This window comes from Ixodes scapularis, unplaced genomic scaffold (assembly GCF_016920785.2).
Source record: "Ixodes scapularis isolate PalLabHiFi unplaced genomic scaffold, ASM1692078v2 PGA_scaffold4__175_contigs__length_147842914, whole genome shotgun sequence".
Taxonomy (NCBI): domain Eukaryota; kingdom Metazoa; phylum Arthropoda; class Arachnida; order Ixodida; family Ixodidae; genus Ixodes; species Ixodes scapularis.
In genome coordinates, this window is record NW_024609879.1 from 98,137,465 (window position 1) to 98,164,565 (window position 27,101).

Consider the following 27,101-nt stretch of genomic DNA (forward strand, 5'->3'; position numbering starts at 1 on the left):
TCTAGTGAAATGCAGTTCCAAAGTCGCCTCATAGATGGAGCCAGCGTGCCAGTGTCTCCTCTCGTCTTGAGAAATCATAAGAACTTGGTCGTAAGCAGTCGCAGTCATGTTGGCCTCTTTCAAGTTTCTTCTGAACGCCTCCGTGGCATCGAGCTTCCGTCAATAGAGAAAAATAAAAGCCGAGGCTCGGTTTCAGCCTTCTTTGAAAAAATTACGGGTTCGAGATTAAGACGCTCCTTCTCAACATCGCCCCGGCCTTAGTTTAGGCTCGGCATGCGCAGTATTTTTGGAGCTTCAGTTGAAGCCGATTGAATTGAAAATGACTGAAACTGTCAATTCGATGTATGTCAATCGTATATGATTTCAACGAGAGTCTAGCCCAAAAGGAGCAAATTTGTTTTACAGTGCAAGAGGAAATAACAGGGACAAACAGCGTCTCTAACTCAGCTATTAATTTTATTTTACCAACCTCCTTATATACTGAACTACAACCACCCAAAGCGGTTTCCGGTCAACATGTCCAACGAGACGAAACGTCCATCAAAATGTCCAATAGACCACGTGACACCTGTGTCAAAACGTCCACCGAGACGAATTGCCCTGTTGAATCAAAATGTCCGGGTAACGGAACAAATGGTCCCGGAATAAATGGTTCCGGGACAAATGGTCCCAGAACTAATTGTCCCAAGTACAAACTAGGGAAAAAAATCCTCCCAAATAAATATTGCCAATATAGGTTCTGCCTTTACGGATAAATCCGATAAAATCCATAACATTCACCGGTAAAAATATTACGGATTCTAATTTTTACAAAAAACTCCGAATTTCGAGACTGCAGGTCGCAGGAACTCGTCCGGTTTTTAAAGTTTTCTGGAAAGCTCGGAAATGTTTTCCCCTGATATTCTTTTTAATTTCAACTTTTTTGCTGCAAGCGTCATAAAATAATATATTTTGAACCCATATAAAAGACAACGTTAGGTAGCCTCTCTACGACAATAATCGAACGGGGCTCGCTCATATAAATATGGTGCTCACAAAAAAAAAAAAAAAAATGTTACACTCTAAAAAAAGCCCGTGCGTCTGCTTTCCCACACAACACTCGGAGAGCCAATCAGCGCAACTTACGGAGGCAGCTCAGCTAATGACGATGCCGAAACATTTGTTTAGACCAGAAAACGTAGTCTGAGCTGTGACATTAAGCAATGCAAGCGTGACGTTTTGCATTGCTTAATGTCACAACTCAGACTACGTTTTCTGGTCTAAACAAATGTTTCGGCATCGTCATTAGCTGAGCTGCCTCCGTAGGTTGCGCTGATTGGCTCTCCGAGTGTTGTGCGGGAAAGTAGAGGCACGGGCTTTTTTTAGAGTGTATATAAAAATACTGATCAGAAACAACTGCGAGGCATGTAACCGGATAATCAGCAGCATAGTCGGGCATAGCCATCCAACAGTTTGGATGGCGATCGACGCTCTACGAGCGGAAGCTTCATCTGTTTCCGGAAAAATGGCACACGAGTCTGTCGGAGCACCTCTGAACAAGAACAGCTCTGGGGGGGGGGGGGGGGGGGGGGTCCAGATGCAGTACGAGTAGGGAGCAAAGACGATGGAAGAATTCCTTCGAGGTGTCAGTCGCGCACTGTTCGGTTTTGAACAGCAGGTGTAAGATGTAGCGCACGTCCAATATGTCTTATCAATAAATCGTATAATTTCTAAACATCTTGTCGTGAAATATATTTTAACCTAAGTAGTGCAGTTGCTGATCTGGTTAGAGAGACATGGAGGAAAACCAAATGTGCGTGGAATCCTAATGTACCTATGAAGGCATCGAGCTCCGCTCGTTATGTGTGCTACCACCATGCGTCATGACGAGATGGAAGTAATTCGAGTTTCATGACTTCAACAGTATGACTAGGGGTGTTGAAAAATAGAGGACGAGGAAGAGCGCGCGGACAATTGGGGAGCACGCGGGGCTTAGGCACCCGCAATGTTAATGTTCCATAAACGGCCATCCAAACAGGACACGTCTAGGGTCCCTTCCTCCACAAGGGGTACTCATTTTTCGTTTCAAAAGAGCCTACAGATATCATAAATATTCTAAAGCCCTTTCTATGAAAATAGTAATAACTGCTATAATATCGTATAAGGTCACTAAATTAGCAGTATTAACTGTTGGACAGTATTCATTTCAAAAATATTCTGACGATTTTGAATAAAGTTAAATTTAATACCCGAGCACTTTCTTCCAAGTAACCGGCCTCAAAATATAGACGAGATCCTTCATTCCACCATCAAATCACTGACTGCATAAGGGATGAAATATATTACATGTTAGATCTTAGTTTCCAAACAATCTTCTTACGGGACCATTTTTTTCTACCTTGGACTTGGGACCATTATTTCGGGGGCCATTTGTTCCGGAACCATTAGTGTGGGACCGTTAGTTTCGAGACCATTTGTTCCTACACCCAAGATGTCCATCGAGTCAAAACATCCATCGATATAAAATGCCCATCGAGTCAAAATGTCCATCAAGACAAAATGTCCAGTACGGTCAAAATGTCCAAAGAGACGAAATGTCCATCCACGTCAAAATGGCCATTTCATGGTGATTAATCCTGGTTTAATGACTGCCCACTCACGGCTGTGGTGCCTTCGGGGTTCGGTTTAACACAAAAGGCGCTAAATTCTTTCGTTTTCTCTTTCGTCGGCCAAGGTCAGTAGATGCAGCATTTTGCTCCAAGAATTTGGCCCTACTGTTGGGGGCAGTGGGTCCGATCGGCCGGTGACCCTCTTTAACACAAAAGGTGTTTTTCCGTACCAGAAGATTCAACCTGGTTTGCGCACGGCCTGCTTTATTCAAAACTGCTACATAAAAACGGCTTAGAACAAGTCTCTCGCTACCCCAAGGAACAAGTTGCAACAACCTGCTCAAGAACATCTGGGGCAATTCGGCAAACGAGGTATCAGGACATGTTGCAACAACCTGCTCAAGAACATCTGGGGCAATTCGACAAACGGGGTATCTTTGTGCAGCGTCGAGGGCTGCACAAAGACTGCACCAGGAAATGAACGCCTTCGCAACATTCATCCCACGTTTCTTGATGTTCGTTATTACATCAACAAAGGTGCCAGCAATGGTGCGCTCTCACTCTCACATTGAGCTGACTAACGGCGTTTGAAAAGGCGACACTATTTTTGCATGCGTGGAATAAACATACTTGTATGGAACCACGAGTCATTTTTAATCCGGTCCATGGTTTATACATGCAGTATGGTGTGATGCTTACGTTAAGAATACTTACTATGAAAGTTCTTGCAACCCTGTCTAATGTTGCTTATATCAAGTATGATCGAGTCGGATATGAATGGCAACCCGCGAAAAACTGCTATACTTCGTTTCAGCTTAGGTCCGAGCGCGGCCGATGTTATGAGCCGAAGGGCCAATCAAACAGCGTAAAAAGCGCAACGTCATGGCGTGCTCTCTGCGGTTGATAGGACCAGCCGGTACTTGCCGTCTCTCTGTGCGTGCTCCTCCGCCGGCTAGTCCTATCAAGCGTAGAGAGCACGCCATGACGTTGCGCTTTTTACGCTGTTTGATTGGCCCTTCGGCTCATAACATCGGCCGCGCTTGGACCTAAGCTGAAACGAAGTATAGAGGCACGGAATTCACCGACCTTTGACCCAGGCCTAGGCTAGCAGTGACTTTAACTCTGACAAGGGCAATGTCATCTGTCCCCTTTATTGAAGGAGGGAAGCTAGGATGAAAGCGAACAAAGTAGGCGATGCCGAATCTGAAGCATGATGGGTTTCTTCGTACACACTGCATGTACTTGCCCTGTTCGGGAAAAAGATTCGGGTGGACGACTAAAGCAAGGTGATGACGAATGCACGTGCAATGAGTAGAACACGGCCGTTTTTTGCTGTTGTTGTCGTTTTTCGTTCGTGTCTTTTTGCGCTTTTCATTTCTTAGTTTAGGTTATGAACCCACTAGCGCATCCAAATTTTTAATTAGCGCTATTTTATGTTTGTTTCCATCATCGTCCTAATCTTCATTCTAATTACAAAATGTATTATCGCGTTTACTGACGCTATTCGTAACTTTTAATTATGTTGCCTTGGGTGTCACCTAATTTGCAAGGACTTAAAGAAGGAAACCCTGTTTTAGGCATCGTAAAAATAAGCTTCATATCGTGGTGAGCCCCAACTCCGCCAGAATAAAACTCCAGCAGCTGGAGCAAGTAACCGAAGTTTTCAGAACATAGCGTAGTTTGATTCATTTTAGGCAATGCTCTGAAATTTTCAGTGCTGAAATGGTCGCCAACTAGCTGTGCCCGCGAATACATGAAGATGAATAGCGTCCGTTACCGGGAACGCGCCCCATTTGTTTATTGAAATTTTTAAAAATTCACCCACAACCTTTTAAATAGAGTCCTAATCTGGAATTTGGCATTTTCTTTCAACCACTACGGTTAAATATTAGCACACTTTCAACGTCCGCAACGTATATTAGATTGTTTGGTGTGAATATAAAATATCCTGTTCTCTCCAAAACAAAAGTTAGTCAGATTTCCTCAAGTGGTCACATTACTACCGTTTTAACGAAAACCCGGGGCGCGTGTAAGTATTCGGAATATCTAAAGACATCCCCTAGCACCTTGCAGCGTCAGAATCTGGGCCAACAATTCAAGATTTTCAACGGGTCAAAATGTCCATCGGGTCAAAACGTCCACCCAGTCGAAATTTCGAGTCGGGTCACACTGTCCCACGAGTCAAAATGTCCAACGAGACAAAATATCCAACCAGGTCAAAATGTCCAACGAGACGAAATGTCCATCGAGACGAAATGTTCAATAGTGGACATTTCGACCCGTTGGACATTTCGTCTCGTTGGAAATTTTGACGTGGACGGTCGCGCGCACAACCCTCACCCACATCACAAAACAAACTAAGTGAGGCCACTTTCAAGTCCCCCAAGAAGGAATCGTTCGAAAACGATTCCTCCTTCTGCCCCAGTCTCGGGTTAAAATCATCATGGTAAATTTCCACCAGCTCGCCTACGCACTGAACGTATTTTTTTTTTTTTTACGGCTTTTAGTGTACGACGATTTTTTCGGAATCCCGATACCTCAGATTGATGGAATACTATTTTGGAAACCCGTTCCTTTCTGTGGCACTCCAATAGTAAACTGGCAGAGTTAAATACCATTATTGTTTCAGTGTCTGCCACTTTAGTACAATAATAGGGATCGTACCAAATCTCTCGCGCATGTTATCACACAAAACAGTTCACCCGTCCATTTGATAATAACAAATAATACAGCCTAATAATATTTGGGTCTTGGTGACACCCTGTTACCCCTGTTCTGTTGCATATATTTGATTCCCTTTTCGAAGCAAGACTGATTCCTTTACAGTATCGTATTTGCTCGAGTAATAGCCGCAATCCCCGTGCTCCGCGGAAAGGCAGACCCACAGGCCTTGTTCGTAAGAAGTGCGGCTATTACTGGAAAAAATAAGAAAAAATAATTCATTGTATACATTCTCTAACCGCAAATAATGTGTCTCGACTTGACTGCGAGCAAATTAAAGTAAATAATAAACCAGTCCTAGATCCAGGTCTATAATATTAACGCGACTCGCATTTTCTTTCATTTAGTAATGCTAGTTGACACATCGACATACGAAGGCCTTAGGTATTTTAGTGCACACATACCTTGGTCGAAACTAAGGCCTGGAAATGTGCGTTAGTCCAGACCTTTTCTCTTCCATTTAATCATATTTTCTGTTGTGTTTCCGAATGATCAAGGGATGGGCGTCTGTTCGACAGCCTTGACTTTCTTTTGCCTTCAGGGTGTAGCATTACTTTATAACTTTCTGGAAGACTGGTCACAAAACACCAATAGAAAAACTTAGATAAAACCTGCAGACCTCGCTCTGGACCTGGTGCGGCCAATAAGACACCATAATTTCCTTTCACCAAGACGCTATCTTTCTATCACTCTTGTGTGTTTAGGCTTGAGTTCTTATCTTAATTAATGGAAAATCAGAAACCGGAAGGTGGAATGTCATCAACATGGACTCAGGTAAGCACTTTTTGTTTCTCGGGTTACTAAAAAAAAAAACACCTAAGCCTATAGCAAAGCGATGAAACAAGTTTGTAACTTGTTTCCTTCGTGAAGAGAAACCTTTCTATACCCAGCGTCAAATATTTTCCGCTGCGTTGCGTAGCTTCCGCTAGTGGTCCAGCGCATGTTCATCACAGGAGAACGAGTGCAAATGAAACGCAATACAAAGCCAGACTTGTACGTAACATATTACAAGTAACGCGTTACTTCTATTCAGTTACATTTCTCGGTAACGAAGAAACGACTTCATTTCTTCTCAAGAAAAGAAACGTATAACGTATTTTATTTACTTTTTGATGAAGCAACGAGTAACGGTATTTAATTACTTCTGGAGTAGAACGTCTACAACACAAGCTACACCCTACTTGCTTGTTATCCCAGCGCGCGTCTGGCAAATAAAACCAACAAGAAAATAAAAATAAAATCCGTGGATACGTTGAAAAGGTAGGTATTATTACTAAAACAAAATATTAGAAGGTGGTTGTTGCTTCGTGAACGACTCCTCTAGAGCAACGAGAAAGTAACTCCTTACTTTTGAGTCAAAGTTCCTTTAAAATCTCAGTAACGAGTAATGTAAGTTGTTACTTTTTCAGCGGGTAACAAGCAACGGTATTTAATTACGTGGTTTGTTTGGTTGTTTGTTTTTTTGTTTTTTTTTCAGTAGCTTGCGCATGTCTGTTTCCGCAGTGGTCTAAACCATCTCCCTCGCGAGAATGTGAGTAGGGATGAGGCGCAAGGGCAAACCCACGTGTTCCCGCAGCCGCGCGGGACTGCTGCAGTGTGCACGCTGCACTTGCCTTGACACCGTGGCACAAAATTGATAACTCCGAATGTAGGTTGACTTCGACAGCGAAGCGGAACTTGTCAGGCACGTGGTCCCTTGCCGGGTGTTATTTTTCCCCGGGTGTAAATTATTGTTTCCGCACATGTTAAAATAATCTAGGCTTTTCGAGGTACCAAACGCATACGACGTATACGAGGTGCAGCTGCGACGCCTGCAAGTCGAAAACATCACAACACTGCGCAAACTCGTGTCAAGGTTAACACGTGACAGTTTTTGTTTATAGGCCTCACTTCCGCTTCAAAGGTACAAAAAGAAACCATGACTCCGGGATTCGGGCACTGAAGTATCCCCTGTCTCCAGTTTGGTTATTAATCTCGCAACTGGCACCACAATGATGTTCCTCGTCCTGATGATCGGCGCCACCATGACCGGACTGTGCGTGGCTTCTACTCAGACACCGACGCTTACGTCCTGCTCCAGTAAGAATTCCTCACTCTACTCAGGGAAAACGTAACGGGGAGTCATGAGTCTCTTTCATTATTGCTTCGCGGCCAATCAGGTGGCGACTATATTTTCGCGAGACAGCCCCATCTCGGAGTAACTTCATTGACTGCTTTGTTTCTCAAATGAACAGCATTTATTTCGGTGTACACCCATGGTAAAGGTGTCATCAGCTCGCCTTTGTCTCACTAAGTATTAGGTTTTACGTCTCTCCTCATGGCCGCCCAGCTGTCTGAGGCGAAAGCAAAAGCGAAGGCGAAAGCGAGGTCAATTATATAAGTATCTTTCTTTACATGATCATTTAGGCTGAACTGGACTCGAACCTGCACGACAGAGTACGTTTAGGGACGTTCCGAAAATAAATAGGTAAGGCTACACGGAAGATCAAAAGGAAAAACGGTGTTTCTTAGCGAACACGTAGAACCATAGATGCCCTCTGGAGAAAAAAAAAAGTAAAGGGACCTCCGTTAATTCGGTAATTTCCGGAACACTTGGTTCAGTGCCTAAAGAAGCTGCACCTTTGGCATTTTACATTTCAAGCCTCTTAGACAGACTCAAACAACGTTTTCGGACGTGTCAGGGGCTACAACAAAACGCGCATATGCTGAAGTACTAAAGTGTGTCTTGGGCACAAAGTTCTCGGTTAAGTTTCTGCAAGCGTGGCACCCACGCTCCAAAGCAATAGTACCTAGAACACAAGGCCTGCGCACGACGTCATCATTAGTGGATCCCCGACCCGCCCTAAGTGGAAAACAAGCTGAACCTCAAGAAGAGTCGACGCAAAGCGGTAGACGCGACCGTCGTTGTGTCGCCGCGTGCTAGCGTCGCGCTTGTTGTGGGACGCCCCGAGACGTGCTGGCGGCGACGCTGACGCAAGCTAGGTGGACGCTGCGTGGATCCAATCGTGGATAAAAAAACAAAAGCACTGGCTATGTGACGCAGATTGCCGCCCGATTCAAAGAATTTAGCCGCATTCATCCATTTATTCATCCAGTGATGACGTTTGGGGAATGAAGGGCGCAGGTGGTTGGGGGGGGGGGGGGGGGGGGGGTAGAGGCTCGTGTGTGAGTGTGACGCAATCTTGTTGCAATGGCATTCCCGGTGTTGGCGACAGCTATTGTTCTGAAGCGCACATTTTTCAGCGTTATATATACGGTCTTATGAGATGATCGCGGTACAGAGTTCCTTCGTCGTGGGCTGCTTTAGGAAACAGTCTCAAAAATATCACTTTTTGCATTATCCTTTATATGTACGTCGGCCAAAACCTGTGGCAAAGCTTGATTCTACGCAAAAATATAGCTGCAGTCATTACTCTAAAGACTATTTAGTGCATTTAGTTTTAGTTAAACTACCGTTCTTAGACACGGTCAAAATGTGAATTTAATATTTACAGCAAAAATCAACAAACTGATTTGAACACAATGGAGTTCTGTGAAGCTCTGAAACGAAATTTTAACGCCACAAAAATACCGAATCGACTTCACTGGAATCTGTATTTTGTCTTTGAAAGTACTTTCGAATTAATAAAAAGCATAGTTTTAAGCTTTAAATCGAGTTTATACGAAGCGAAGATAAAATAAATAACAGGTATAATGAAAAAAAAAAGTGTGACGTCAGTCGCGTGTGTAAAGGCATTCCGTAAATAGTGTGCAAAAAAAGAACAGGTGCAGTGAATATCACACACAATGTAAGTGGAAAAATACCCAACGGAAATGGAAAGTTTCAAAAGTAGTTTATCAGGATTCATGCCGCGCACTCAAGATGACGAAGCAAAAATAAGCCGAAATAAGCGTAGTAAAACTGGTGAACCAAAATGCGGGGGATTTTCTTTTATATTTCTTCAACGCAATGCACCAAAATCAACCCTCTTTTTTCCCAGCTGCCCAACAGGTTAAGCTGAGCAATGTTGCCATCACAAACGCGAGACTGGGACAGACCATGACTTTAAACTTCACGGTAAACATCATGACCACTTTGAACAACAGCCCTCAGCTCAAAGTCACCATGACCACCAACTACGGACTGCCCATACCATGCATTAATGATGTCGGTACATGGTGAGTGTGAAAATTTGAACAGTATTTTATAGATAACTTTTCTTACTTTTTGGGAGGCGGGTGTTTTATAATGACCGCTGTTTTACATTCGAGGTTAACTCCGCGACACTGCTGGCCCGAAGAAGCCCCAAAGCCAGTTTACTTTGTTTTTCTCTGAGTACTGAAGCACTCTAAGTATCGAAGACACAAACGCTACGGGAACGTCAAACCCAATCACGAACCACTTAGAAATTGTGTGGTATTTCGCTCCGATGCACGAATCGGTGCCCGTGTCTCGGATCACTTTTCACGGGATGGGAGGAAAGCAGTTTGAATCGAACAGCACTGAGTGACTCGCCAATTTTACAACGCAAAGAAAGTCGCGACATACAGGTTCTTTGCAGCGTCGAAGCCAAAGGAATGATGCGGCGCTTTTTGATTCGGAGCATTATTCGTTAACCTCTAATCAATGTTAAGCTGGTCATAGTATAGCGTGGAACGTGATTGGGAATAGCGGCCCGTGGCTTCGGCCTTGAGTCCATCGTAGGATGAGGCAAAGTTTATCATCAAAACTAATACAATTTTTGATAGTGCTGAGTTAGGGTGCCAGCATAAATTATAAATTTTGATTCCTGCCAATAGACTTTTCAAGTAAATTGAAAAAAAAAGTTGAAGTTGCGTTCGCTCTAACGGTGTCGCGCAATGCATACATACGTCGGAAGTATGCTTTCCACAACTTGCAAATGTAATGGCCACAACCAGTTAACAGCTTTGTTTGGGAATCTGAAGTGGAGATACATTTAGTAGCAAAGTCGTGCCATTCTTATTCGCTACCCGTACGTCAATATAGTACTTTAAAAAAGGTGGCTCTGATGAGGCTACCAAAAAGTTAGCTACAAATCAATCCTCGGACTATGTTTCGAGCGTAATAAAGCATGTTAAATTTCGTCCTTAAAAAAAAAGCAAATATTGGCTTTTTATATTTACAAACTCGGCATGTATCTGACAAGCCCCAGCGAATAACTAACATATAATTTCGACCACCTGAGAATCTGTTGACTTGAAACAATAATCTCGGTTGCACCTCTTGTGCACGCTCAGAACGCGTTTAATGAGGTGGCATAGGTTTTCGTGACAACATTTTGATTTCTTTTTTTTTTTAATTTAGAGTCTTAAAACGTTTCAAGAAGCCAAGGTAGAGACATACTTGACCTTCATCGGTCAGGGTCTGAGTATCTTGCCAGTAATATACACGTTGTGTATTTCTTCTTGTCCACGTCCCTTTTTAGTGTAGCACGATCATATATCTTTTTCAATTTCGTGTTCAAGCTCATTGTGCTCAGCAACGCCACCATTTTCTTGGATACTATCGGTAGTTTGGCTGTCATCCAATATCTTTGGGCCAAAAATCGACGAACAAGTGCCAGATCCAGATTTCACCACCGTCATCGGTTCATACCCAGCGTCTTTGGCTCAAGTCTGAAACTTTAGAAATTATGTGACGAGCCAGAGACATAGGAACACAAAAGAAAAGCACTCTCACTCACTAACTAACGTCTTGGAACAAAACCGCATTAGGGCCAAGTTAGGATTGGCAAGGCTCGCACCAAAATAGGCGTTCCTCTGGCGTGTTACCTGGGATTGGTTTGGTATTTCTAGTTGTACACGTCTCTTTCTAACGCCATTATCTTCGTGTTTCAGCACATATGACCTATGCGGTGGAACGTCCAATGTCGAACAAGGTCTTGGATCCCTTTGGAACAACACCTGCCCTATCACTCCTAACACCTACACTGAATCCTTGATGGCTCCACTACCCACAGATATCAAATTTCTTCTTGGGGTACGTATAGCTAGCTAGGTTCTGAATCATGAGGCTGCAGGCACTGGCATTCGCTACGAGTGCGTCATTTTATTTAAAAAGAAACATAGTGTCTACAGCCTTTGCACACTGTAGGATTTCTCTGCAAGAATGCAGCGCTAAAATCTCGGTCCACCTTGCTCATACATCATACAAAAGACAGCTTGCAAACACGAGTCATCCCAATATCCGTGGTTTGAATGCCGCGTGCCAAGTTTATCCTTGAACTCATGGCCACGCGGCATTCGAAGTACGTATCTCGTTGTGGCTCGCGTTCGAATCTGTATGCAGACTGTCTTTTGTATAATGAATAAGCAGTGTGACCCCGGCTTTAGGCGTGAGTCGTCCTTGTATAACGGTCACATTGGTCACACAGAAACGATCTGCTGACATCTTCGAAGCATGTATGGAGCAAAACATGCTTCGAACATGCTTGTGGCGTGTCCATTCTGCAATCATGCTCGCAGCGAACATCGTGTCTTTTGTATAATGTACGACGTGATTGAGGCTTGAGGCTCGTGCTTTTATTCAATTAATATAGTTTTGGAGTGTTTATGGTTAGCCTGGATGTGATTAACCCACGCACATAGCAATACAGGATGCTTAAACTTCGCCTTTAAGAGTGCAACGCAATACGTAAGCACATAAACCGCCGCTCGTCTCCAAGTCGTGCAAACATCTCCGCGTAATCCTCTAAAAAAAGATTCAATCTAGTGTTTCTGTGGTTTAGTTTAATGTCACTGGATCATGGGAAGGTAGCGCCATTTCCTTCCCAGTCCGCTAGCCGAGCACAAACAAATACTAACATTAAGACGACCAAAACCTCGCAGTGCGATAAACTAATCGGTCTCTGTTGCTATGGCAATCGCCATTTCGGTTCCCTCCAATCTTCACAGCTCCGAGAGGGTCGTTCTCATCCAGTGGCACCAAGATCACCATAAAGCATCATCGTACTGCGTTCGTCGCCAATATAAGCGTCTTTGGCACTGTGTATGCAATCAACTTATCAATCATGCCTATCTCCACGGATCTCTTACAATTATATTGTTCCTCTAGCGCATTTTGAAACAGACGAATTATTTTTCAATGCATCTAAGCACCGGCACAGCATGTGGTGGTGGCACGAAGATGTACGCTTGTTTCGCCGGTGTGCGAATAGCGAAATCTCGGTATACAAGAAACGTATCGATAAAGCTATCTGTCACCGGAGAATTTAGATCGGCTCCCCAAGAATGGAGAGGTCAAGGAGGAATTGTTCATTTCAAGGGCGAAAATGGCGACCATACGAGGAGCTTGGCGCTACTTTCCCACGATCCAGTTACTTTCGTTTAGTTGGTAGCGTGTCGGGCTCGCAACCGAAGGGTCGTGGGTGCGAATCCTGTCTCTGCCTGAGATTCTTCAGTTTTTTTTTTATTTTTCGTTAAGGCAAATTAATTACTTTATGAAGTGAAATCATTTGAGACGTGCGGTGATCTTTATTTCGCATGGCATGTCACGTTTTATTCACTTTCATTCTACGCGTGACGTCACGTTTCACGTGAGCATTATGGGTTGTTTGAAATTCCCGCGCGAGGTCATGTGCTGTGACGTCATGACCCTATTGACCAATCAGGATTTTCCCGTCCCACCGACGCCAATTCCGACGCCAAAACCGACTCAGGCTTTTGCGACACGCGCTCCTAAACGCTATCGCGTTAAAGTACTGGGAGGACATGATTCGTCGCCCGAGCTTCGCCTACGTGAATTTTGTATGGGAGGAGTGCGGTTGGTGCAGATTAAATTTAGCAGTGTCCAATACTTCATGGCCGCCGTAAAAATGCCCTGGGCTTTTCCTTTTAGTCTATGAGAACCCCCTATTTCACGTGTGAATAAAAATCGAACCGGGTGAACACAACCGAAAACAATCGAGGCATGATTCAAAACCTCCTCTGGATCCACGAAACATCACCCTAAGCGGAGAACAAGTCGTCTGCTGCTTGCGCAGGAGTTGCGGTGACGTCACCCTGATGCCGAGCTCTGATTGGCTTTGATTGAAAGGATAGTGGGTAGACCTCAATGCTAGATGCCTTCAGCTCTACCCACTATTTTGTGGGTAGAGCTCAAGTTTTGTGGGTAGAGCTCAAGAGCTCATGGTTCTCACTAGTTCTCACATCCTCGAAACCCTAGTGCAAGCAGCAGACGAACTTGCGCTTCGCATAGAATAGCTAGACGCCGAGCGTCATTCGACGATTTGATTGGACACGAGGGCCAGATCAACGCTGACGCACCACTCGTGTCCAATCTGTCTGCGGTCGACCTCATTATGATGACGTCAGATTTCCTCTACGTGTTGTTAGAGTGCCTTTCTACAAACACGCGCTTTTGTTTGGGTGGTGCCGTTTTTCCGCCCAGTCGTGTTGTTTTATGTCTTGTGAAGTGAGCGGAAACCGGTGTGACTTAGGTCGAGATCGTAGTCTTGGGTAATGCTTAGACGTTAAATTACCGCACAAGTCACGCACCAACGTCACGCGCTGGCCTATATAGTGCAACAAAGGATGTCTTCACCCTGAGACAAACAAACGGACCCTAGACGTTGTTGACAAGTTCGCCAGTTGATAACCCAGATGAATACCACATATATATATATATATATATATATATATATATATATATATATATAGGTATAATTACGGACAGCCTTACAGGGCATGACGATCGTCCTCCTCTTTCTAACCGTTTTCGTGCCAAAATATACTATCCGTTCTTTTATTGAAGAGGTTTATATCGAAGCCGATAAACAAAACAAAAACAGAGGTTTCATTTACTTCGTCTCGTTGCTTTCAGAACGGCAATGTGAAGATTAAGCTCAACATCCTAAATGGAGGACAAAGTGTGGGATGCCAACAGTTTACGGTCATGATCCAACTAAACTGATAATATGCATATCCACCACCATTGGCAAGTGCCCAACGGACCCTGCACTGGACCCAACAATCGCGAATTAACTAATTAATTATATTTATTCGATCATTTATTATATGGCAATTGAATCACACAAATTTGTCTCATGTCCTCTACGTGTCGGGTTCAACCATTATGCAAACACTGTTCCGAATTCGAGAGCCAAGCTACCAGATGAATCTGTGGAAGAACGTCCGTGTCAAAATAAAATACGCACGTTTATATTTTGCGAATGTCTTTATTTTTTACTATGTTAACCTAACGTTCCTCCTAAGAAATGCGAGGTGTGGCTTAATGTGTACACGCGTCCTGCTTAGTCATCCATTCTTCGGTGTCGTCATTCGTCTTTTGGCCTTCTTATTGTACAAGGGAGTATCCGAGGCACGAGAAGCGTGCTTTTCTGACCCGAGTAAATCAACTCAGCATCGCAGAATGCGCAAACTCCGTGAGAATGTGACGCAGGTGGTTGGGGTAGGACGCGAAAATTCAGAAGATGACGTTACGTTGATTAGAAGGTAATTGAGGAAACGATTTTTTTTAGCTGATGTTTACCTAAGTTTAATATTGTTAAAATAAGAAATGACACTTGTGACAACATGTAGCATCTATTTCAGTGGAAAGAAAAACTCAACAAGAAAGAACTTTGTTTTCTTTATTGCCGTAACGAACTTTTTTTTTCACTGAAATCGAGACTACAGGCACTCATTCATTTCTTGTTTTAACGATATTAGGCATAGCTCATAGACACATTTTGTTTCTATGATTGATCTTCCTATCCAGCTAAACGTGATGTTTACAAACTTTTACGTTCTATCCCAACCGCTAGCGTCACATTCTCGCAAAATTTGAGCTGCCTGCGACGCTTAGTTTATTTACCCGAGCCAAAAAACGCGATCCTCGTTTATCGGGAACTCCCTGTTGATACCTCAATTAGATTTGCTGCGGAGAGATAATAACATGCTCATGTCATGAAAGGGTGTATCCTGGAGAAGCGTAACCTCGCGGAGGATCGTGAACTGAATGGCCGCCGACCATAAGGATAAAGTCCCTCGCCCGTCTGAAGTGTACAGTCGGACCATGTTTCAGCGACGCAACCAGCTGGCAGGAGAATCGATTAAGGACTACGTGGCAGCGCTGCGCAAGTTAGCCACGCACTGTAATTTTGGAACGCTGCCATCGGCGATCGCAACCACGATGCCACCTGCAACTGGAACAGCGAACGTTGGAGCAGCGACGACGCTGCAGAGAGGAACTGCAGCTAGGACTGCTAACCCGACATTGCTGACATTGGAGCTGATGTTACCGACCGGCTCGTGTGTGGTCTACGCTACGAGCACCTCCAGCAGCGACTCTTCGCGGAGAAGGCCTATGATCCAAGGCCTATGACTTTTTCCAAGGTCTATGATCTCGCGGTTTGTGCAGAGAGCGCTGTTCAGTAACAACAAAAGTTGAAATCCGACCACTCGGAAGTGAACGAGGCCACAACCAGCGCAGGATTGAGGAGTTCTCACAAGACGCAGGTTGGGCAAGGACAACGCTGTTGGCGCTGTGACGAAACACGCAGCCCCAACTCATGCAAGTTCGCGACAGCAACGTGCCACTACTGTCAGAAGCGAGGCCATATCGAGAAAGCCTGCATTTCAAAGGAAAAATAATGAAAGCCGTTTACAACTCCCTGTTATGCCGAATTAGAGCGCAGCTCTTGAGGAGGAGGAGCCAAGGCCACAAAGGTCACGTGACCTTGATGGGGTCACGTCACCCCAAGGTTACGTGACCCCCTCACAAAAATCACGTGGGGGTCACGTGACCTGGGGGTGTCACGTGACTCCCCCTTCCTGGTCACGTGACACCACCATAGAAATTTTTCCACTACATTTAGCGGGGAAAATTTTCCGCTAAATCTAGCGGGGAAATTTTCCGCTACATTTAGCGGGGAAATTTTTCCGCTAGATTTAGCAGGACAATTTTTTCGCTAGATTTAACGGGGAAATTTTTTCGCTAGATTTCGCGGCAAAGTTTTTCGCCAGATTTAGCAGGACAATTTTTCCGCTAAATCTATTTTGGAAATTTACCGCTAAATGTAGCGGGAAAATTTTTCCGCTAAATTTAGCGGGGAAATTTTTTCGCTAGATTTAGCGGGGAAATTTTTCCGCTAGATTTAGCGGGGAAAATTTTCCGCCAGATTTAGTAGGACAATTTTTCCGCTACATTTAGCGGGGAAATTTTCCACCACATTTAGCAGGGAAAATTAAAATTTTCCCCTAAATTTAGCGGGAAAATATTTCCGCTAGATTTAGCGGGGAAATTTTTTCGCTAGATTTAGCGGGGAAACTTTTCCGCCAGATTTAGCAGGACAATTTTTCCGCTAGATTTAACGGGGAAATTTTTCCGCTAGATATCGCGAGGAAAGTTTTCCGCTATTTAGCAAGGAAATTTACCCATAATGCACCGCGTGGTTACGCCGACGGTGACGGCGACGCCGCTCAAGACGGAAACGGGCGCCTAAAGGCCTGTTCACACATGTAGCGGAGCGCTACAAGGGTAGCGCTGACCTCGCGCTAAGCGCGTGCTGACGGAAGCGTTCACCAGCTTTGTAACACACCGTCAATACTGTTGTTCATGGCAGACAATAACTAGCGGACGACACGTGAGAAGCGCTACATTAGCGCTTCGCTGCATGTGTGAACCGGCCTTAAAGGGGCAATGAAACGAATTTTGGGTTGGGATGAATGATTTTAGATTAGGGCTTTACTAATCGCATATCGTTTAGTTGGCCAAAAGAAAGAGGCTAGAAAGTCAAAAGCCAGCTTTTCGGTACGAACATTCGAAAATATAGCGGACTATTTTGTACCACCTTGCCTTCGAAAGCTCTCCGCTTTTTCACTATGATACATCAGCGGTTCCAAAAGCGCGTCACCGGCGCCACACTGACGTCAGCAGAGCCCAGCTCACGCATTGGACACGAGAACTGCGTCACTCGGACGTATGCGCTCTTCGACAATCAATCCGTCGACGAATATTTGGATTCGCGTTCATGGCCAATGAGTGCCCTGACGGAACTTATCGTCACCGGGGAATGACAAGTTCTATGGTGTGCATAAAAAGCACGGTGAAAGCTAGGAGTCATAGCACCGGTGCCGAAGGAATGTCACGACCACGTGATTTCACAATTCGCATTTGAGTTGAGGATTAAAGCTAAGGAGGAAGAAGTAGGAAAATCGTTTCATGACCCCTTTAAGAGCTGCGCTCTAAAAGCTACAAAGAAAGGGCCGCAACGCAACAACTACTTGGGCAGATCAAGAGAACCTCAACCTCTTGAACAACAAGCGTCAACATTACATGATCTTCACTCATTATCTAGCGAGTCCATTACCCCGAAAATCACTGTGACACTCACTGTACAGAATCAGCCAGTGACATTTAAGGTTAACTCAGGTGCCGCTTGTATCTTGTCAGCAGTGATACTTTTCGAGCTTTATGCACTACAAAACCACCTGTTTTACAACCAGATGACATTCGTCTGCGCACCTCTGCAGGCCAGAAAATTGAAGTCCTCAGAACAGCAACAGTGGATGTCAGCCACTCAAGCAACACTTGCCAGCTTCCATTACTTGTGGTCCAAGTTGCTAGATGCAACTTGCTTGGACACAACTGGTTTGGACCACTTGGCATTCAAGTCAGTTGCATTCACCAAAACACACACGATGGCAACATTATAAAGCTTTTACAGAAATTTCAGCCAGTCTTTTCCGAGACCATTAGTGGTCATCTAAGAGCACCAGTACACCTGGAATTAAGAGATGAAGCGCGTCTCAAGTTTCTGAAAGTGCGGCCCGTCCCCTTTGCGCTCCGTTTAGCCGTCGAGACGGAGATTGACCGACTGGAACAGCAAGGCATTTTGAATCCTACACAGCATTCTGACTGGGCCACGCCGTTGGCGTTGGTGAGTAGGAACGATGGAGTGGTGACTATCGCAGCATCGTGAACGAGGCCACGAAAAAGGCGTCTTATCCTTTGCCAACAACAGAGGAGGTGTTGAGCAGTCTGCGGGAGGAACTACATTCGGCATTCTCGATAGCGAAAGCCTACCAACAGCTTCACGTGACTACAGCTACGATTGAGCAGCTCACCGTAAACACAGCAAAAGTACTGTACAAAGTGAAGACGCTTCCTTTCGGTGTGGCAGCAGCGCCAGCAATATTTGAAAGGTTCATGGAGACCACCGTTAGTGGGCTAATCGGTGTGTATGTGTACCTCGACGACATCATTGTCAGTGGTGCCACGGAACAAGAGCACAAGGAACGATTGTCAGCCGTGCTACAGCGACTGGCACAGGAGAACTTGCGTCTCAACAAGGCTAAGTGCCGCTTCAGTGTACCAGTAGTACCATTTCTGGGCCACAAGATTGATGCTAAAGGAATACACACTACAGACGAAAAGGTAGAAGTGATAGTGGAAGCACCCGCTCCGACTAGCAAGCAGACTCTGCAGTCATTTTTGGGGATGTTGTCCCTCTATGACCGTTTTTTTAGAACAGAGAACCACAGTAGCATTCGTACTATATGAGCTGCTACAGACAGACACTCTATGGCGATTGGAAGAAAAACATCAGAGAGCTTTTGAAGAGCTCAAGAAACTGGTCCCGAAGAGGACACTCCTGGCGCACTACGATAAGACAGAGCCCCTACACACTTAAAATTTTTACACCCTTATTCGTGTAAATGGCTCGTCCTCTGGCTAACGCCTTTATTCGTGTAAGGGTGTTAGCCGCCGGAGGTGGTGAAAATCGTGTTAACTGCTAACACCCTAAAAACAATATGGCGGCCAGTATGCGACAGGCGATACGAGCCTGGCGAGCCGTACGCGGCTTCTCGCCGGAGCAAGAGCATACGGCTCGCACGCTCGTTTGGTGTCATCTGTAGGCGCAAAAAACTTTCCAAACATCTCTATGTCCAAGCGCCAACACCGCAAATAATACGAGTAAGGCCGAAACCGCTGGAGACTGAACAGCCGAGACTGTCGCCGAAGTCTCGCTCGGCCTGCTCAATGCCGGTCGCATTTTCATCGCATCAGAAGCGCTTATAAAGAAGGGATAGCTTTACAAAACACTGACAGGCTGGCTTTATTGAACAAAACGCTCACTTGCCGTGGACAAGTTGACAACGAATCGCTCCGACACCCTCTGTCGACAGCGGCTAGGAGGTATCGCACTCGCGCTCCGTGTGGCTCTCGATTAACTATTGCCTGTGCTCACCTCTGTTACGTGCGTTATCCACTCATGAACGCTTGTGCGTGAACAGCGGCATTCAGCACCTAGAACACGCGCTGGGGAAGCCGCCTAACCTCCTTTTGTTGCAATCAGGCAGCATAACACGACGACACAGCTACCAGCGGAACCGAACAACTCGGGGCGATCAACACGACGGATGGACTAATGGCATCCATCCCTCTAATAGTTATAGACCACCAACCGGCACACTTTTCAAATTGGGTGGCGACAACCCCCATCTAGCGACGAAAAAAAGAAGTGATCAACATTTGAAAAAAGAAAACAGCAGATTTCTTGCTGCCCACCGCGCGGTTACATTCACTTACGACATGGACATACACACAACACTGTACATACACAAGGGCATACAAGCACTGATCAATTGCACAATACACAACAAATAGTACATACATCCTACTTATACAATCCAACAAGTGCCCCGAGCGGTATATATGCCCTCCTATTTCGCGCATCGGTTAGCCCGGTGACCACGCTGGTCTTAATCAAGATATGAAAAGATTACGCCAATTTTATTTTTCAATAATATTTTTTCTGCATTTGTCTTAGGTAGGTATACATATCCCTTAATAACTTCTTACAGCATAATGTATTATAATGATACGCGCCTAACTTCTAGTAACTCAACGTGAGTGACGAGAAAAACAAAAATCGTGTGAATCCTGTCTGGCAACCACACTCGCGGCGTGGTTGCTATGGCGACGCTGTCGGTACGCGCGCCGGCAGCCGTCCAGCTGGTTCGGCCGTTCGGCTACGGCCGAGTGCGCGAGTCCACGGTGAACGCCGCGAACGCAATCGAGAAAACAAAGCGTCGACTACTGAAGCTGTACGTAATCTAGTTTCCTCATCTTGTAAACCCTGAGATGGGGAACGATAAAAAAAAACGGACGAACACAACAGTGTTCGTCCGTTCGCTGCCGAATTCTTCGTAGCCTTCTTCTGCCCGCTCGAAAGGGAGCAGCCTACCAGTCCGATTACCGCCGTGGCTTCAGTGGCTTCATCTTCGGAGGGAACTGTCAACTGAATTAGTTCCAAAACGCGGGTGCAACAGGCAGCGCAACGTGGCGCGGTCCACGCACAAAGTCGGTAAGTAAACAAAACACTCAATGCCGTTCCATTCTTTTTTTGTTTTCCTCTACGGGGGCGCGCGGTGTTTCTGGGTGGCTCAAGGTATGGGAAAGCAACCGGAAAAATCGGCGCCTGATCGACCATGGGGTGAAAATTTCAAGGCGTATCGTATGCGAACGACAACGTTTGCCGGTGGAAGACTCGGTCGTCCGTGGCGAACGCATTTTTAGTATTTTTAAGGATGTTCTAGCTGCAAAAGAAAGGAGCGCCTTAAAATTTCACAAGGTAAAATACACTGCTGAGGAAACGACGCCCCTTTGCGTGCAGGCGCCGATTTTTCCGGCAGAGTTTAGCGCGCTGTGAAATGCAGTGTGCATTTAGGGAGAATTTTGGCATAATATAATGTTGCTCATTGGAAATAAAAAAAAGAAATGCTGGCATCATATGTTTACAGACTCTTAGTTATTTTTGGAATCTTAAGTACCCTTTTTGTGGCAGGGATTGGACGCCAGCACATTTTACGTAGGAACGAAGAGTGGAATCCGGCCAATTCCCTTCCGCATTAACATCAAATGAGTGCTGTGAAAGCAAAGAAGAAAGTGAGGGTGAAACAGTTCCTGCAGTAGTAAGTGCCAGAAACAAGAAAAGTGCCCCGAAGTGGAAAATATACTCCCTTGAAAAGTATCCAAAAGAAATAGAAGTTATCAGGTATACCGCCGAGCGTCACAGACCTGGACACTCCATTTCAGTTTTTTAAATGCCCATGCCCTGATGAGCTGTTTACAGCAATATTTGAGGGGACCATCCTGTATTGAACTCAATGCCACCATGAACACCATTTTCGGGTTCTGGTCACACCTCCACGCAGGATGTCCTGCTTCAGATCAAGGAGGATATCCTTGACAGAATCTCCTGTACGACAACACGGGCGGTCCTGGCCCTGGATATAAAGGGCGCCTTTGACAACGTCAGTCACACGCTGGTGTTCGAGAACTTGGCCTCAACTGGGTGCGGGCCCTGGATGTATGATTATGTGCGGGACTTCCTGAGCAACTGAATGGCCACCATCGGAATTGAGTCCATCCGCACAAGCACCATCCCGATACCGAGCAAGGGCAATCGGCAAGGCTCGGTCCTGTCACCCACCTTGTTACCTGGCGATGTGCAAGCCCTCTCCTCTACTGGAACGGATTCCCCGGATGAAGCATACACTCTATGCCACTCTATGTGGACGACCTGACGATTTGGGCTACGTCGGGATCGGACAGCGGGAGGCAAGACTTCCTCGAAGAAGTCATTGAGACGGTGCAGAACTACCTCGAGGCCGGCAACCTCCAGCGCGCCCCCGATAAGTCTCAGCTGTTGCTCCTCCGCGCGGGCAAGCCAATTCCCAAAGAAGAAGAAGGCGGACATCCGCCTCACGTTAAAGGATGGTACCCCCGTGCCGGTGGTGAAGCGGGTTCGGATCCTGGGGCCTTCACCTCCAGCGGGACGGCGGACCCAAGTACACGGTCGACCGACTCGTCAAGACAACCACGCAAGTCATGCGCATGGTGAGAAGGATAACGAGTCACAGACACGGGCTCGAGGAGTCGGACCTGATCCGGCTGACCCAACCACTCGTCGTGAGCCACATCGCCTGCGCAAATCCGTATCTTAACCTGCTGTCGAGAGGTAAGGGCAAGATGGACGTGATTATTCGCAAGGGGTACTAGCTGGCACGGGGGGTGCCGCCATACGCGTCGAACGCCAAGCTCCGGCGGCTAAGTGTAAACAACACCTTCCAGGAACTCGTCCACATGCACCTAGCCAGTCAGTGGGAGCACCTGGCCCTCACACTGAGTGGGCGGCATGCCCCGAGCTCGCTCGGCGTCCCCATCCCCGCATCGCAATGCGAGGCTATCCAGCTGCTGCTGGCCCTTTGGGACAAGATCCAGGTGGCACCAATCCCATGGAAGCTGAACCCATCTTTGCATCCAGGTCGCTGGATGGCTCCCGGTCCCTTGATTCCGCTTGGTCCCGTCGTGTAGCATAGGGCCCCTGGTAGCAATTGGGCTAGCCCAGCATTTAAGCATACTCCAGCCTTTTTGTATGTAAAGCAAAACAATTACTGCAACTGAATACTTCTTACCTGACAATAATCATACTTTGCACTGCTCAATGCCCTTCTGTTTTATCTAAAATACCGCAACTAAATACTTCGAGTACTGGTCGGAGCACTGCGGTGCAGGTGAAGTTTCTACTTCACCTGTTGCCCTTCTGTTTTATCTAAAGTACCGCAACTAAGTACTCCGAGTACCGGTCGGAGCTCTGCGGTGCCAGGTGAAGTTTCTGCTTATAAAAAAGTGTCTGCCCAAAAGCTTGCTTCGGTACCACAAGCTGCAACAGGAAGCCTGATGCAGAGGCTTTAAGAGCAAGCTCCATGCTTTGAATGTTGCTAAGCATGCGCGCTTATGCAGTGCAACTGTCGTTCAGGACAACGTGCTCATTCTTGGCATTTCAGTTTCACTTGCACTGAAAGGGATGTTGAACCGAAATCTGGATTCCCTAAAACACGGCGGCAAAAGCGTGTAACAAGATGCTACAAACACCAAAACATCACTCATACAGCGATATTTCGAATGAATGACCTTATTTTTAAAAATAGGAGGCGCATTTGACAGATTTGTTTGTTTTGTTTCTCCGAGAAGGAAAGGGAACGACCTCGCGTCTCCTCCACCTCGCCGCCTTGAAAGGGCGAAGCAGAGAGAGGAGAAAACGAGATATCTCGACGTCACGCGCCTCATCGGTCTCGTTCAATCTCAACCTCTTTCTCCAAAAATACGGCCGTCCATTCGAGATATCGCCTTGTGACTACGAGTAGTGTTTTAGGGATTGTAGCGTCCCGCCTACGGCTTCTGCATCGTTTTCTGAAATCCAAATTTCGGTTCACCAGCCCTTTAAAGGGAAACGGAGTGTGGCAGCGATGGGATGATTTCTTGTGTCAGCCGGAGTTGCCTACCATTACCACTGTAGGGCAGCAAAGGCTACAGGCATGCAAGAGCGACTTTGAGAAGCGCTTTCGCAGAACAAGAGCTTGCGATAGAGCGTGTACTAGCTCGCACTTGTCGCCTTCGACCGCGCTGTCACCCTGGCAAGCCTTCGGCAACACCTTCAGAATGCCCGCATTCTTCAAGAAAGCCACAATGTTATGAATATACCACAACAATGCCTGGCTTTTATTTTTTTCTAAAAAAGAGCATTTATGAAACTTTAAAAATGCAGCAGTGCACGCTCATTACCTTCGGTACTGCTTAGTACGTGCTCACTCATGCTCACCTTATCCAGGCTGAAAAGCTTGTGCTCGGACGAGCCATATTGAACACTGGTGGTGTCTTTTGACTGAAGTAATATACAAAGTATGAACAGGAGTGATAAAGAAACAACATTTAATGCTGGTCATCTCCACTTTTAAAAAGTATCTCAACGTGAGATTAATTTGACATTTCGTAGTAAGGGTGATGAATTCCAGACAGGGTGACACAAACCGTTTTGATAAAAACGTAAAAACAAAATGTAACTACTCCATACAGGTGCCTAATACCTAGTTTGATGACTAGGAAACAACACGGAGGACTAGAGAAATGTGATGAATATAAACGAATAAAGCTGGTCATGAATTGAAGCATACTTAGGTATGTGAGCCACACAACTTGCAGCTGCCATCTCAAGAAAAACAAACGAAGCCTTTAATGATTTCGAAAATCGGAACAATCCTGGCAGGAGTTTCACAGACTTTGGCGATTGCACTATGTGATCAGCAATCAGGCTACAGGTGTTTTCTTGATTGTATTAATCACCTTGATTGCAACTGGCCGTAGCTGTGAGTAGATTAGAATGAGACAAAGCCTCTCAAGAAGGCAGCTCGTATTGTACGTTTTCTGGCCATGGGCGAAGCCGAAAAGCCAGTAGGCCGCCATGACCACAGTAAAGCCTTCGAAAAGCCAAATGGTTCCCTCCTGCATGTAAAAGCAGAATTGATTCAGTCAGAGAATAATAAAGGCCGCACTGATGAGTATGATTTTAAGCATGAAATGCTTTTAGCTCCCGGCCACCAAACTGATGACATATCTTTTTGGGAACTAATGCCAAAAATCACTTCAAAACATCCCAGGTTTCGAAGTCGACTTTTGCGTTGGTTTTCTTATTTGAAACCGGCTTTGAAACCTACTGGGTCTCGAAGTCAGTTTTGGATCAGAAAGGTGTGCACTAGCAGGGTTCATAATTTGCTGTCAAAATTTTGTTTCCTTGAGACAAGGAAACAAAAAGGAACATACACACCACCGTCTCAAAACCAGCACAGCATACAGCTGTCATTTATTTCCACAAGTCTTCTTCCTTGTCATCCCACACGCTACACATGCTATGGAACCTATTCCTATACACACTATGAAACCTATTAATTCCGAACTACAGCTTTAAAAAAATTATCCAACATTCAAATTACTTTTTTGTATGCCATCTCACTACCTAAATGTAAACATTTTCGACGGACATCCGTCTGGTTAGGAATGATTAATAAATCTTCAACTTAGAAACTCTAACCAAGCTTTATTAAAAAGCAAAAATCCCGACGTTTCGGAACCAACTCGGTCCCTTGGTCACGGGTGACTGTTTTTGTCCCGCGGAACGGCCTGCCCACGAACCCGAACACCCCCGGGTGTTTTCCGGATTATCCCTCTTAACCCCGAAACGTAGCTGCTGGGAAGGGTCCCCGTCGACCGGTTTATGTTGCCACGTGTGCATTGAATGTGCCACGACTCCAACAGGAGGCGCCTCCGCCAGTTTTTCTCCGTTCCGAGGATGGAGCTGTTGTCAAGGTCGATGGAGTGGTTCGTCTTCTCGACGTGTTCGGCCAGCGCGCTTCCCTCCACATTTTTCTTCGCGATGTCGTAGCGGTGGCGCCGCAGGCGCTCTGGATAGTTTTTCGTTTCCCCAACGTACGACGCGGGGCAGTCACCGCAGGGAATTTTATAAACCAGTCCCTGTGCCCTCTCCCTCGGGGGGCGATCCTTTGGCAGGGGAAGAAGGCCGCCGATGGTCGAGACTGGCTTGTGTGATACCGCTATGCCGTACTGTCGCAGTACTCGGGCGAGAACCTCGCTTGTGCCCTTGATGTAGGGTACACACACGCGGGTGGAGGGAGGGGGGGGGGGGGGGGGGGCGTCTTGGGTTGAAGGGCTGCGTCGAATTTTTTTGATCGTGCTTTTTACAAATCCAGCTGGGTAGCCATTCTTCCGCAGGTCTTGTTTGATCGTTTCGATCTCTTTTCGAAGGGTCTCCTCTGATGTGCAGACCGTGATCGCCCGTCTGACGAGTGCCGAAGCCACGGAAGACTTATGTGTCCTAGGGTGGCTTGAGGAAAAGTCCAGGTATCGGCCTGTGTGTGTCGGCTTCCTATACACACGGAAGTCCAGGTGGCCGGACTTTCTCACTGCACAGACGTCTAGGAAAGGGAGACAGCCATCTGATTCGTGCTCAATCGTGAATTGAATCGCTGGCTCGATGGAGTTGAGATGTGTGTGGAGACGGTCGATCTCACTGGTCTTTACAACACAAAAGCAGTCATCAACGTACCGCAGGAAACACACGGGTGCTGGGGAGAAAGTGTCCAGGGCTTTTCTCTCGATCGCCTCCATTACGAGGTTTGCCACAGTCACGGAGACCGCAGCACCCATAGCCGTACCACTGGTTTGTCTGTAGAAGCGGCCAGCAAAAGAAAAATAAGTGCTGGACAGGCAGAATTCCAGTAGACGGCAAATCTCGTCCACCTCAAGGCACGTTCTTTCGGAGAGTTTCGTGTCAGACGAGAGGGCCTCCCGCGTCACAGACACTGCGAGAGGCACAGGCACACATGTGAAAAGCGACACGACGTCGAAGGAGACAAGGCTCTCGTCGTCCCGCAGTTCGAGGCCCGATGTGAGCTCGATGAAGTGTCCAGAATTTTGGACGTACGTGTCGGTCTTCCCGGTTAAAGGCGACAGCAGTCGGTGGAGATGGTTGGACAACGCACGTAACGGAGACGTGGTGAAATCCACTATGGGTCGGAGGGGGACATCTGGCTTGTGCACCTTCGGCAGGCCATAAAAGGCCGGCGCTGAACCGTTCCGGCAAATGAGACCCAAGTAAAGGCCTCGGGACTCGGGATACCCATCAAAAATCGTAGAGAGCATTTTGTTTAGACTTGCCTGAATCTTGGCAGTCGGGTCCTTTGGCAGAATCATGTATGCGTCGGTGTTGAGAAGCTGAAGCGCCTTCTCATCGTAGTCCGCGCGGTCGAGTAGCACGGTTGCGTTCCCCTTGTCGGCAGGGAGGACGACGATGCTCTTGTCTTCTCTCAAGTTCTGAATGGCTGCTTTCTCTTCCGGCGTGTAATTTAACTGCTCCCGTTGGTGCGCCTTGGACAGCACGCCGATGGCCTTGAGGCGAGCTTCTTCACTAATGCAGGGGTCTAACTCAC

At 46.3% G+C, this 27,101-nt stretch overlaps 1 protein-coding gene across 1 annotated transcript; it reads left to right on the forward strand.

Annotated features, from left to right (window-relative positions):
• Nucleotides 1–7,300: 7,300 nt before the first annotated feature.
• On the forward strand, nt 7,301–14,220 carry LOC120841866. The gene is made up of 4 exons (XM_040212861.3): nt 7,301–7,388; nt 9,290–9,467; nt 11,148–11,289; nt 14,131–14,220. The coding sequence occupies exons 1-4, from the start codon at nt 7,301–7,303 to the stop codon at nt 14,218–14,220; spliced, it is 498 nt and encodes a 165-aa protein (XP_040068795.1).
• The last annotated feature ends 12,881 nt before the right edge of the window (nt 14,221–27,101 follow it).

Bases quoted from the DNA above. Each gene is read 5' to 3' on its own strand.
- LOC120841866 (XM_040212861.3), top strand. From the start codon at position 7,301: ATGATGTTCCTCGTCCTGATGATCGGCGCCACCATGACCGGACTGTGC. The intron at 7,389-9,289 runs GTAAGAATTCCT...CTTTTTTCCCAG, and splicing joins GACGCTTACGTCCTGCTCCA to CTGCCCAACAGGTTAAGCTG. The intron at 11,290-14,130 runs GTACGTATAGCT...CGTTGCTTTCAG, and splicing joins ATATCAAATTTCTTCTTGGG to AACGGCAATGTGAAGATTAA.